Below are 11981 nucleotides of genomic sequence, written 5' to 3'. Positions count from 1 at the left end.
AGGTCCCAGGGAGGCACCGGGTCAGGGGGAGGCTGGAGGTGGCAGCCTCGCCCTGACTCTTGCAGGGCGGCATGCATGGATGCCCCCCATGCAAGGAGCAAGGCTGACCACACGGCAGTGTTTCCGTCATTCCCAGGCTGGGGACCTCCCTCAGAGCCTGCCATCAGGCAGAGTCACACAGAAGCAGGGCTGGAAACGTCGGTGGGGACAAGATGCCCACCCTGCACCCACCAGTCCCACTGCCAACTGGCTGACCCTGACTTGGCAGCACCTGATGGCGTAGACAGCCTCACTGTCCTCCCGGGGAGCTGCCAGGGGGCTCAGACCGACCACTGGCCATGTGTCTTGTCGGCAGCCAAGTGCTGCCCCATTAGGGCCCACGGCAGCAGCAGGGGCAGGGACATACCTTCACATAGCTCTTGACGAGCTCGGCGGCCCGGACCCCGGTCTCCACATTGAAGCTGATGTCTACTTTCACCTCTGTCTCCTGGTCGGTGAGCTTGATTATCGGGACCTCCAAGGACGGCCGGAGAGGGAGGGTCAGCCAGGAAAGGGTCTGTGAGACCATGCCCACCCCAATGGTGGGATCCTGACCCCAGGCTCTGCCTGGCCAGCTCCCGCCCAGAGGGACCAGGCAGGGTGAGGGTGGGGATGTCAGGCTCTGGGGAGTTTCTGAGAACGGGCGTATCAACCTCAGGGCCCAGCAAAACATCCTGCACTGAAATCATGTGGCCAAACAACTCTGCTGCGGCCTCTTCCACTTACAGTCACTCATCCAAAGGGACTCACAAAATGTTCCCTAAACCCAGAAACTACCAGGGGAACCCTCCAATGGCCAAACACCCCCCCAACCCCCCGCAGGGCACCCGTTGAGGCTGCTCACACACGCACATGCACAGGGGCACCGCGCTGCACCCCACGCCCTAGTCACGTGCTCCCGGGGAAAAGCAGGCTGCCTTTCCTCCCAGACTCGGACAGCAGAGGACATCCCTCCCCAACATTGCGCCCTCAGAGCTTCTGGAGCCCAGGAAGGAAGACTCGGCTGTCTCAGTCATGCTGAGGCAGTGGGCTGGGACGTGAGCCAGGGGCGCCCTGCCAAGACACGGGCTGTGGGTTCTGCAGCCCATGGGACTGTCCTTGCCCAGCCACACACTAGTGGCCCGCCTCCTGGGATGCAGGCACAGGCTGTGGGGCTGGCGGGACCTGATTTCTGGGGAGCACATTTCACACTTGTCCGAGATGCCACTGCTGCCAGCAGTGGGGCCAGCAGTGTGTGCCCTCCTCTGAACCCTCCTTGCCACTGAGTGGTTTTGGCCCAGAGCCTGTAGGGCAGGGCAGCACTGCCCCTGTGGGTTGTCTGAGACGGAAGGGCTTCACAGGGGTGGAATGCCCTGGCTCTCCCTTGGAGTGGCTGGTTTCAAACTGCGGACATGTTGTCACTACGCCTGCATGGCTCTGGACGATCCACGCCCCCACGTTGCCCACACCTGACACTTCCCCACGGAGCTGCCGGTGAGTTTGCGTTTTGCAGTCCCACGCCTCACCCACAGGCCACCAGCGCTGCCTGAGGACGCCATCCGCTGGTGGCTGTCTGAACCACACACGATGCTCCCACTGCTGCTGTGCGGGGCAGTGCTGAGGGGCCCCTAGGGCAGGCAAAGGTCCTTGGGCCCTGCAGGGTGTCTGCAGAGGCGCCTGGTAGGCCCTTCAGCCAAGGGAGCTGCTGGAGGTGCTCGGAGTCTGAGCAGGGCCAGTGGGCACAGCTGCCACTCCCAGGCCTCCTGGGGTGAAGCTCTTGAAGGGGCAGAGGAGGCGCAGGGGCAGGTCTCTCGGCTACCACACGGGGCCTTGGTGGCTGGGGCTGTGTCGAGATGGGAGGCCATGGTGGGTGCAGGACTGTGGTAAGCTACGCTATAAGCTGTGCTGGGTGTGTGGCTGTGGTGTGAGACTGTGGTGGGTGTGGGGCTGCGGTGGGCGCAGGCCCATGATGGGTGGGAGCAAGGTGGTGGTCAGCAGGGCTGTGGGCGCACTCACCGTGGCCTTGTCCAGGACTTTGATGGAGCACGGCTCAGCCACACTGTGCTTCCGCAGCGCCTGCTCCAGCAGCTGCAGAGGTGGCCGCTCCCACTTTCCAAAGACTACCAGGTCGATGTCGCTGGAGAGAAGGTGGAGGGTCCTGAGTCCCTGCCCCTCCCCTGCTGCAGGGACCCCCACCCCCACTGCTCGGCTTCTCCGGGAGTCGGGGCCACGCTGCCCATCTTGGCAGGAGCACTGACGGCCCCTCGCGGAGGCGATCTGCTCACCTGGTTGGGAGATACAGGCCTGTACTGAAGCTGCCGAAGATCCGCACCTGCAGGAGGAAGCCTGCTCAGTCCAGCACCACCCCTGGTGGCCTGAAGACCTGCCCCACGCCCGGTGTCAGCCTCGCCCGTTCCCGCTCAACGCCACAGCCCGCTGTGCCTGGTGTCCCCAGGGAGTAGAGTGACAGTCTCTGCTGGGCAATGGGGGCAGAGGGAGGCTCTGTGGGCCTGCACCAGGGGCCTCAGCTCAGTGCGCACGGCTTGGGAGAGGGTGGGGACTGTGTGTCCAGGAACATGGGCCACAGCACTGCACGCACTGTCGTGGGGAGGGGCCAGCACTGTGGGGAGCCGACACCCAGAGCAGGGTGGCTCTGGGCCTCCCGCCTCAGTTGGAAGCAGCATTCCAGCACAGTCCAGGGCAGAGCTGCTACCCAGGCCACCCTCAGGGCCATGTGGGCTGCATGTGTGATGGTAACACTCCCGGGCGGGCGAGACAGAGACGCCCGAGATACCCACGTCGGCACTCGGCCATAGGTCTTTGATGACGGTTTCGATCCGTTTAACGACTTCTCTGCGCATTGCCGCTTCCTCCGGGCATGGGGACATGAAGTTATAGAAGTCGACGATCTCCTCGTGCAGGCTAGTGGGCGAGAGAGAGCAGTCCACAGTGACCATCTCAGTGAGCATCCGGGCCCTGGCCTCGTGCAGCACGAGGTCACACCCGTGGGCACTTCTTGTATGTTCAGTGGGGGCACCAGATGCCACAGTGGAAGCAGTACCCATCCGGAGAGAGTACTGTCTCCGAAAATGCCCCGAGCAGACTGATTTATGTGACCAGCCGACCCCTGGGGAGTCACAGTGGCCACATCATTAGGGAGGAGACCGTCCCCCAGGATGAGGGTGCTCGGACAAGTCTGTCCACACGCGACCGCAGAGAAGGGGTTCTTCAGCCCCTCTGTGGACCTCACTTGTGTCCTCAACCTCTGAACAGAAAGATGACTGCACCTGGAGGCTGACCCCAGGAAGGTCGCTCTCAACCTCGATCACCGGCCCACCTGATGGCCAGGGTGACCAGGACATGGCCGGCTCTACAAAGGGGCCAGGGAGGAAGGGACACATGTCCTGGCCTGTGCACTCAGGTGGATCTGACACCATTCACGTGGCACTGAGAGGGTGGGCCACTGGGCACCTCTCTGTAAGACCCACAGGTAGCGAGAGAGGGGACCATAGGTATTTCCAGGAGGGTGACGAGAGCAGAGGACCTGCCTCCCCTCAGGAGCCCCTGGGACTGTGCTGTGTGCCCCAGCCCACCAGAGCCCACCTCTGGGAAGAGTTCCCAACTTGTGGTTTACAGGAGCCACAGCGTGTGAGAGCAGCAGGGGCCCCCACAGGAGTGGGGGGGATTAAGCCCCACCCACGTACCCTGTGATGGCCAGCCCTACCTGTCATGACACCCCACACGGGTTGGTGAGCCCCCAACCTGTCCCGAAGCTCCCGAAGACAAGGCTGGGACACCTACTGCTGGGCCTTAGTTTTCTGTGGTTGTTGTTTAAATCAAATACATGAAAGCGTCCCCTCTCCCGCCATGGCCTCCCTCTGACGACAACAAGCCCCGCCTGTGTGTACACAAACACGTGAGGCCAAGCCCCGATGCGGAGGCGCCCAGCTGAGGCCCGGTGAGGTGGGCAGACACCGGTAGCTCCAGCCTCGCTCGGGTAGCGCCTGCCGGGCCCAGACGCGGTGGCTCTGGATGAGGCGTCACCTACCATCTTTCATGGTACGAGTTTGGACGCGTTGTCAGGAGGGGTCAGACCTTGAAGAAGGCCGTCACGCTTGGTGAAAGCGAGGGGCAGCGGGCAGGAGGAAGGCCCAACGAGATGCCCAACAGATGCTGCGGCTGCAGCAATGGGCTCAAGCATGGCAGAGCAGACAGGCAGGTGGGCCAGAGGGTCTGTGCGTGTGAGAAAGTGCGTGTGAATGTGTGAGAAAGTGCGTGTGTGCATGCGTGCAGCACAACAGCGGCTTGTGCCAGCAAAGGCCTGCAGGGCTGAGGCTTGTCCCAGGCGTGGGCACACTGCGGCATGTGACAGGGTGCCGCCTGCTTCTGTCAAGCCAACGGCCTGGGGACAGGTGTGTGAGGGAGAGTGGCGTGCGCCCCTGGGAATGTATAAGCTTGACAGAGGATATCTATGGGTCTTTACTTCTGGACTGCTTACTGCAAGGTCAGCAGTTCAAATGCACCAGCGGCTCTGAAGGAGAAAGACGAGCCGTCTGCTCCTGTAAAGATTACAGCCTGAGACCCTACCTAGGGTTGCTGTGAGTCGGCAGCAGTTTGAGGCAACGAGTTCACATGTACTCTCCCTGCAAATCTATCACCGACTGTGGTAAAACACAGGAGGGACAAAGTTCACATGTACTCTCCCTGCAAATCTATCACCGACTGTGGTAAAACACAGGAGGGACAAAGTGATGAAAACTTCCCAGACATAACCCAACACCCTGAGAGAATGAGTCACTGGACTTGGGGCATAACAGTTCACCCAGACAACGTTCCACAGCCTACTTGGGTGGTTTGCGACTGGCCCCCTGAAAGTTCACGAGCAGCCAGCTCTGGTGCAGTTCAAGCCTGTCCCCATCCAGGAAAGGGACGACACTTGAAAGACTAATGCCCCACCCCCACCCCCATCCCCACACCCTAGGACCAGAAGAACCAGATGGTGTGTGGCCACCACCACCAACTGCTCAGGAAGGGACCGCTCAGAAGGTCCCGGACGGAGGGAGAAACAAGTGGAACAGAGCTCAGTATCGTCCAAGAGACCAGGTCCTCCAGACCAGGGCCCTCGGTCACCCCTTGTGGGAAACTAACACAGAGGGAAACAGGATGAGGCTATAGTCCCTAACTTATAACAGAGGGAATCTGGAAAGCTCGTATTCTGCGGCAGAAAGGCCTCCCCTTTGGTAAGTAGAGATAAAGTCCAAGTAAAGCGAGCGCTAGATTGCCTTTATCTCCCTGCAGAAGCAGACATCCCTCTCTGCTCTCTTGTCCCTCCATGTCACCCAACCCCTCTCATATTTCCCCCAATAGTGGATGGGCTGGGGAAAACTTTACCCCCCAAGCCTGGCTTCAAAATGTTTGCCATAGCTCAAATTCTTGCTGCATTAGCATTGCCATTGTTTTGCTGCATTAACATTGTCATCGATTTTGCCTTGACAGCTTTCAATGTGTAGAAAAAAGCCATATTGCCCCGTGGCTCTTTTGAATTGAATAATAAAACAGAAAGGGGAATTGTGGGATACAGAAAGGTTTCCCCCAGGTTGTCCCCAAAATATATGCCAAACCTAGGACGCTGTTTGCAACACATGGTACATGACTGGACACTTGGAAGGAAGCTGCTTAGAGGTTTTCTCCCTGAGGGTATCAGCCATTTAGAGCAACCAGACCCTATTGCCTGTCTTACAATAGGTGGGGCCCACTCTCTGCTGATAAGGATAGTAGATTGTTTCCCTGAAGGAGAGCCCAGAGACAAGGTCAAGCCAACTCAAGGATGACCAAAGTTAGGCTGCCATCTTGAATCTAGGATCTACCCATCTTGTCACATATATATTAGTTCCCCCCCCCACCTTCCTATTTTGTGTACACCCCTAGCTCATCCCCCTTCCTGTCCGGTGTATGCCTATTGTATAGCCCCTTCCTGTTACGTATGTGGTTACCTGTCATCAGGGGGACTTGCACGCCCCTAAGCGTATATAAGCCTTGGTTAGAATTATACTCTCTCTCTGCGTGGACCTGGCTGCTGAGACGATGGCCGTCCTAGAGGTGAGCATGCTACCATGAAATGTGTCTGACTCCTTTATTTTACCTTCTTTCCTATCTTCTATGACTTTACAATGATTGTTTATTTACTTAATGATCTTTATACATTATAACTGTACAATAGTGCCTATAGACCCCTTGGCTGTCAGAGGCTGTCCAACGTGGGGCTAAGTAGGAAAAGAACTCTTTTTGTCCGGCTCCACTGTACAGTAGAACGAATCAGGGAAATTGTTTAAGTGAGGATCCAGTTGGGGGATTAGCACATAAGTAGGAATAAGAATAGTAGTATAATATTTTAAAGAGGACAATGGGGCAAGACTGAAGTAAACCTGACTTATGCTATTACTCTCACACATTTACTGAGAAAACAGAAGGTAGCAGTAACAAAGATGCAAGGTTTGCTACAAGTAGTAGAAAAAAATATAATCTCTGGTTCCCAGAGGATGGAAGATTAGATTAGGAACTTGGGAGGAAGTAGGTATGAACTTAAAAGAAAGCACACAGAGAGGGGCACAGTATCCCCCTGGAGACATGGTCTCTGCGGGCTCAAGTTAAGATGGTTTTAGAACCTCTGAAGGAGGCGAGGAAGAGGAACATCATTGTAAGGCAAAACCTGAAATAAACTATCTAATATTACAGAAGCAGGCAAAAGTGATTTAAAAGGAGTATCAGGCAGATGAGAAGATTTTAGACAGAGCTGAGAAAACTACGCCTGAATCAGAAGGGGACACGATAGTAGGAGCATCTGCTCCCCTGCTGGCATTTAGTGCAGAAAAGACTAGAGATCATAAAGCAATAAAGTAAGCCAGTGCAGGAGGTAAAGATGAGATTAGCCCCAAGGAAATGTAACCTGAGAGAGCTCGCCCAGAAGATGAGGTTTGGGAAGTGAAGTTTAGCAATCTATCGCTAGAGAAAAACAGCGCAGAAAATAGAAGCACAGAGGCAAAGTGTAGAAAAGCACCTTTACTTTCAAAGGTAGAAAGAGGGATTGCAGAAGGAGATTTAGAAATTAGGATAGCTTTTCCAGTTCTCATTATTAACAGCGTTCATGGCACCTTCCCCTTTGAGTTGCTAAAAGATCTCAAGTAGGCAGTCACTGATTATAGCCCAGATTCTCCTTTTGTAATTAGCATGATAAGGGCTTTGGCAGAGTCTGAACGCTGGATCCCAGCTGACTGGAGAGCTTTGCCTACAGCATGCCTCTCTCCTTCAGAATTTTTGCAATATCGAATCTGGTGGAATGACAGCATGTACACAAGCTTGTAGAAATACTGAGGATGGAATAGATATAGGAATTCATCAGTTGCTAGGAGATAAGTTATATCACAGTTGAATCACAACTACAGTTTACTGAACTGGCATTTCCACAGGTACGTGAGGTTTGCATAAGGGCCTGGGGAAAAATAATACCATCAGGAGAGAGCCAGCCCAGTTCCACTGCTATACGGCAGCGGAATGATGAGTCCTACATAGACTTTGTGTCCCGATTAGAGGATGTCGTAGGTAAAAGTGTCAGAAATGCACAGGCAGTGGAAGGTTTAGTTCACAGACGATCTAATGATTTTTCTAATGAGGACTGTAAAAATGCCTTACGACTCACATGGAACGGGGCACAATTTTAGATTATCTTAGATATATGCAGGAATGTAGGAACAGATGAATACAAGGCGAACTTACCAGCCACCACTTTGGCCAACTACACCAGACTGAAAGGAAAATGTTCTAGTTGCAGGAAGATAGGTCAATTTCAAAGGGAGTGCAGGCAGCGCAGGCCAGGACCACCAAGGCCGGGTTTAAAAGGACCTGGACTTTGCCCCTGCTGCAGGAAGGGACCTCACTGGGTAAAATCAATGTTGCTCAAGATTCAACAGTAAGAGATTTCCATTAGCAAACACATCTCAGCAGGGAAATAAGAGAACGGAGCTTGATCCAGGCCCCTCACAGCAGAGCACAGAAGACAAGGCTTCTGCCTAACCCAGCAAAAGAATCTTTAAATGGCAATCGCAGGTATCACCCAGCCCAATCGCAGGTATCACCCTGCCTCACTGCAAGAGACCACACCTAACCAACCTTGCAGAAGCCCAGCCTCTGTTCTTGCTGCAGTAAATTTGACCAACCAAGAAAAGGCTCGGAAGCCCTGCAGTAGTCTGCTGACACCCAAAAGCAGGGGCCCCTGCTTGAATGAGTAATACAGCTCTTATCACGGAAATTCAACCTAAGTACTCAAGGAATTCAAATGGATACAGGAGTTATTCAGAGGTGTGAAGAAAAGCCCAAAACAGTAATTAAACCAAAAATTATTAAGAGTAGTACATGGGGGGGCTTTTATTTGGAAAAACCAACCTAAATTCTCAAGGTGTTCAGATTGCTACAGGATTATGAAAGAGAAATTAGGGCAGTGATTAAATCTGATATACCATGGTTCATAAAGAAGGAAGATCACTTATGCCAATTATTTTCGCTTCCTTGCATTTCTAGAGTTAAAATTTATATCTATCAGGAAAGAGTACTTGAGAAGTCTGACCACCCAATAAATCAAGGGGTCTTTGGAATGCTGTTGTAGAGAAACAACAGTGCCCCCACATGGAATTAGAAATTGAAGAAAAATGGTTTTTCAATTCTGTATATGGGGTCACTTCCTCAGGACATCCACAAGGGCCTAAGACTCGTCCACTAACTTTTCCTAAATCCAGCATGGAGGGAATAAGAGAAATTAACCAAGACAGAATATTGCAAGACTGTCAAATCCTACAGTGTAAAAACCCTGAAGGGCAATATGGTTTAACATAACCTTACTGATAAACTTAGAGAAAAAATGTCTGTGTGGAAGTTAGTTAAAAAATAGCTGAACAAATTTATTAAGAATGTTTTCAGTCGTTCAGATTATCCTTTGTTAAGTTCTCACTACAGCTAGGAGCTCTCCTGATTGTGAGAGCAAAGAGCCAAAGTTTACATAACAACAAAGTCTATCTAACTAGTCTTACTGGTTCAAACCAAGCAAGTTAACTGAGATTGCTTGCAGTGTCTGAAATCTCCATTGTTAACACAGAAGGGGGAGATGAAGAGGAATCTTACGTGTGACAAACTTCATTTAGTCTTTGTAACTACAAAAATTATCTCCTGACTAAAAGTTTGTAACAAAATTAGGGCAGATAAACATGTTTTCATGTCTACAGAAAAAGCTGAGCCTAAGAAGTCCCAGGATGATGAAAATCGTGTTTGGGACCCAGGTTCATCTATCACCTGGAGGAAGGGCTATATACACATGTTTTGCAGAAGAACGCTGACGAACTCCCTTTAGAAGGATGCAATCATGTTTGGAGAAAGATGAAGGCCAAGTAAAAGATGAAGGAACCATTCAGTCTTAACCATGATTCTTTGCCCAGGTTGCTAACAGCTCAAAGGGAGGGGCTATTTATGTTTTCACAAAGGAGATAGGTGGAGTTCTCTTTAGCCAGCAAGGCCCAGAGGAAAGGACACTTTGGCTGTGACCCAAGAGTTGAGAAAACAGCCCAGAGACCCCTGTCCTGTTACTGAAGTTACCCAAAACTTCAAGGTGAATCACAACTGCCACCATCCTGATACTCAGAATCATTTCCACCATTGCTGACGTTACCAGAGACACTCTAAACTCCATCGCAATGGAACATTCTATACATAGTGACTGGACTATCACAACAGGCTATTATTACTAGAAGATCATATTATGGGCTTTCAATATCATTTGATGTTAAATTATATTAGAATGTTGCAGATTTTGCTATATCTATCTGTAAAATGTATGTATATATGTATATATATACATATATGTATGTGTGTGTATGTATATGTATGTATGTGTATATGTATATATATATGTGTATATATGTATATATATGTATATATGTGTGTGTGTATATATATAACGTAACCTTACATGATTGGGTTTTGATTAGAAAACATTTGCAAGGGTTTAAGGGAATCATTTTGTTAGAATGTTAATTAAGCTAAAAAAGGATACTTCTATACATTCAAAGATAGACTTAAGGCATCCCCTAGCTGTGACGTGATTTAACCATTGGTAGATGGCATAGAGGCGTTGGATCCCCGCACTTGGGTTAAATGTATTTCGCATGGCTTAAGTTCCTGTCTGACTGCTCTTCATCATCATAGTTTTGATGCTCGCAGTCTCGTGCTGCTTCTATAGGAAGGTAGAGATATGAAGAGAAACCATGTTGCTTCTACGACTCTATTAAATTTTAAACAAAATACAGAAGGGGGAAATGTGGGAAACTAACACTGAGGGAAATATGGCCAGGATTATATTCCCTAACTTATAACAGAGGGAACCTGGAAAGCTAGTGTTCTATGGTAGGAAAGCCACCACTCTGATAAGTCCAAGTACATTATCCTGCTTTAAATATCACTCCCACAGATTCTCCCCTCACAGCTAGGCTGCCTTAAAGTGAGGACATGGCTGATTCTGTCTCCCTGTAGAAGCAGACATTCTTGTTATCTCCTCCTGCCATGGCACCCATCCCCTCTCACGCCTTCCCCCAATGCAGGTATTAGGTTTCCTCACCTGTGAGCTCAGGGACTTACTGTGGTCACCACCCACCTGGTGACGCATGTGACTGCTGACTATGCATGTCTTATGGCCGCCTACAAATGTCCCAAGAACAGTACAGACTCTCTCTGCATGGACCTGGCTGCTGAGATCAATGCCACCCCGGAGGTGAGCATGCTTCCATAAATTATGTCTGACCCCTTTATCTTCTCTCCTATCTTCTATGACTTTAGCATGATCTTTACATATTATAGCCCTACAATTGTGCCCATGGACCCCTAGGTTGTTAGAGGCTGACGCTAACAGCCTTCAGTGTGGAGTGGCTGCAGCGGGAGAAAAAGGGGGTCGTGGGGGGGGGGGTGACAGGAAGCACAAGGAGGAAGTAGGTCTGTGATGGTCCAGGGAGGGAGTGCCGGAGGGCGCTGAGTCAGAATGCGTGTGAGCTGTGTGGATGTGCATCAACTCCTACCTCGTTCCCAAGGAAGAGTTAAAAACAAAAGCCCTGCCACCGTGTGGACACAGAGGCAGCTTCTGGCCATTTGCAATATTTTTGCAAAACCCACTATCAGATTTCTTAATGAGCACAAGGCAAGTTTATACACAAAACAAAACTCATTGTGTGTAAAAGGGCTTGGAGAGGGTATCTGGCCTCTTCATGGCCAGGGTCAGCTCCATCTCCACCTTCCTTTACCCTGTTTCACACCAACGATCCCTTCCACGGACTCAAAGGCTCCGAGGGCTTGACAACGTGTTGCAATGGCCACGCGGAAGTGACACACAGCACTCGTGGTGTTTATTAGAGCGTTGCCAGGTTATCACAAGTGAGGGTCAGTACATGGTAAGGGTACTGGACCCCATCGGTGCCTCTCCATAGCCAGCAGCCATTTCTCTCTCTGGTCCTCAGCCGCTCCGTCCCATGGTCCCCTGGCCAGAGAGCCTGCTTGCTGCTCGGCCTCACGGACCGGTCCCAAGACCGTCGCGGCGCTGCGGCCTCTGGGCCTGGCCTTCCCCACTTCACTTGGGGGTCCTGAATGCGCCCCACTGGTGTGGGGTTATCAAGAGACTTTCCCCGGTTCACTTCACTTGGGGGTCCTGAATGCGCCCCACTGGTGTGGGGTTATCAAGAGACTTTCCCCCGGTTCACTTCACTTGGGGTCTTGGATGCGCCCCACTGGTGTGGGATTATCAAGAGACTTCCCCCCGGTTCACTTCACTTGGGGTCTTGGATGCGCCCCACTGGTGTGGGATTATCAAGAGACTTTCCCCCGGTTCACTTCACTTGGGGGTCCTGAATGCGCCCCACTGGTGTGGGATTATCAAG

General features: G+C 51.8%; 1 protein-coding gene across 1 annotated transcript in view; it reads right to left on the bottom strand.

Annotated features, from left to right (window-relative positions):
* TENT4A (terminal nucleotidyltransferase 4A) overlaps nt 1-11981 on the bottom strand; it is a 23928-nt gene that overhangs the window by 5202 nt on the left and 6745 nt on the right. Inside the window, exons 2-5 of the mRNA XM_004698109.3 lie at nt 2817-2940; nt 2304-2350; nt 2035-2155; nt 407-514 (exon numbers count right to left, since the gene is read on the bottom strand). Of these exons, the coding sequence (XP_004698166.1) occupies nt 407-514; nt 2035-2155; nt 2304-2350; nt 2817-2906 (366 nt within the window). The 5' untranslated portion in view covers nt 2907-2940. The remainder of the gene's footprint in view (nt 1-406; nt 515-2034; nt 2156-2303; nt 2351-2816; nt 2941-11981) is intronic.

Source organism: Echinops telfairi, unplaced genomic scaffold (assembly GCF_000313985.2).
Source record: "Echinops telfairi isolate 266 unplaced genomic scaffold, ASM31398v2 ScPeMD7_7469;HRSCAF=8507_1, whole genome shotgun sequence".
NCBI classification, from domain to species: Eukaryota; Metazoa; Chordata; class Mammalia; order Afrosoricida; family Tenrecidae; genus Echinops; species Echinops telfairi.
The sequence above is the reverse complement of the archived record's forward strand: the minus strand, read 5'-3'. Positions and strand labels throughout refer to the sequence as shown.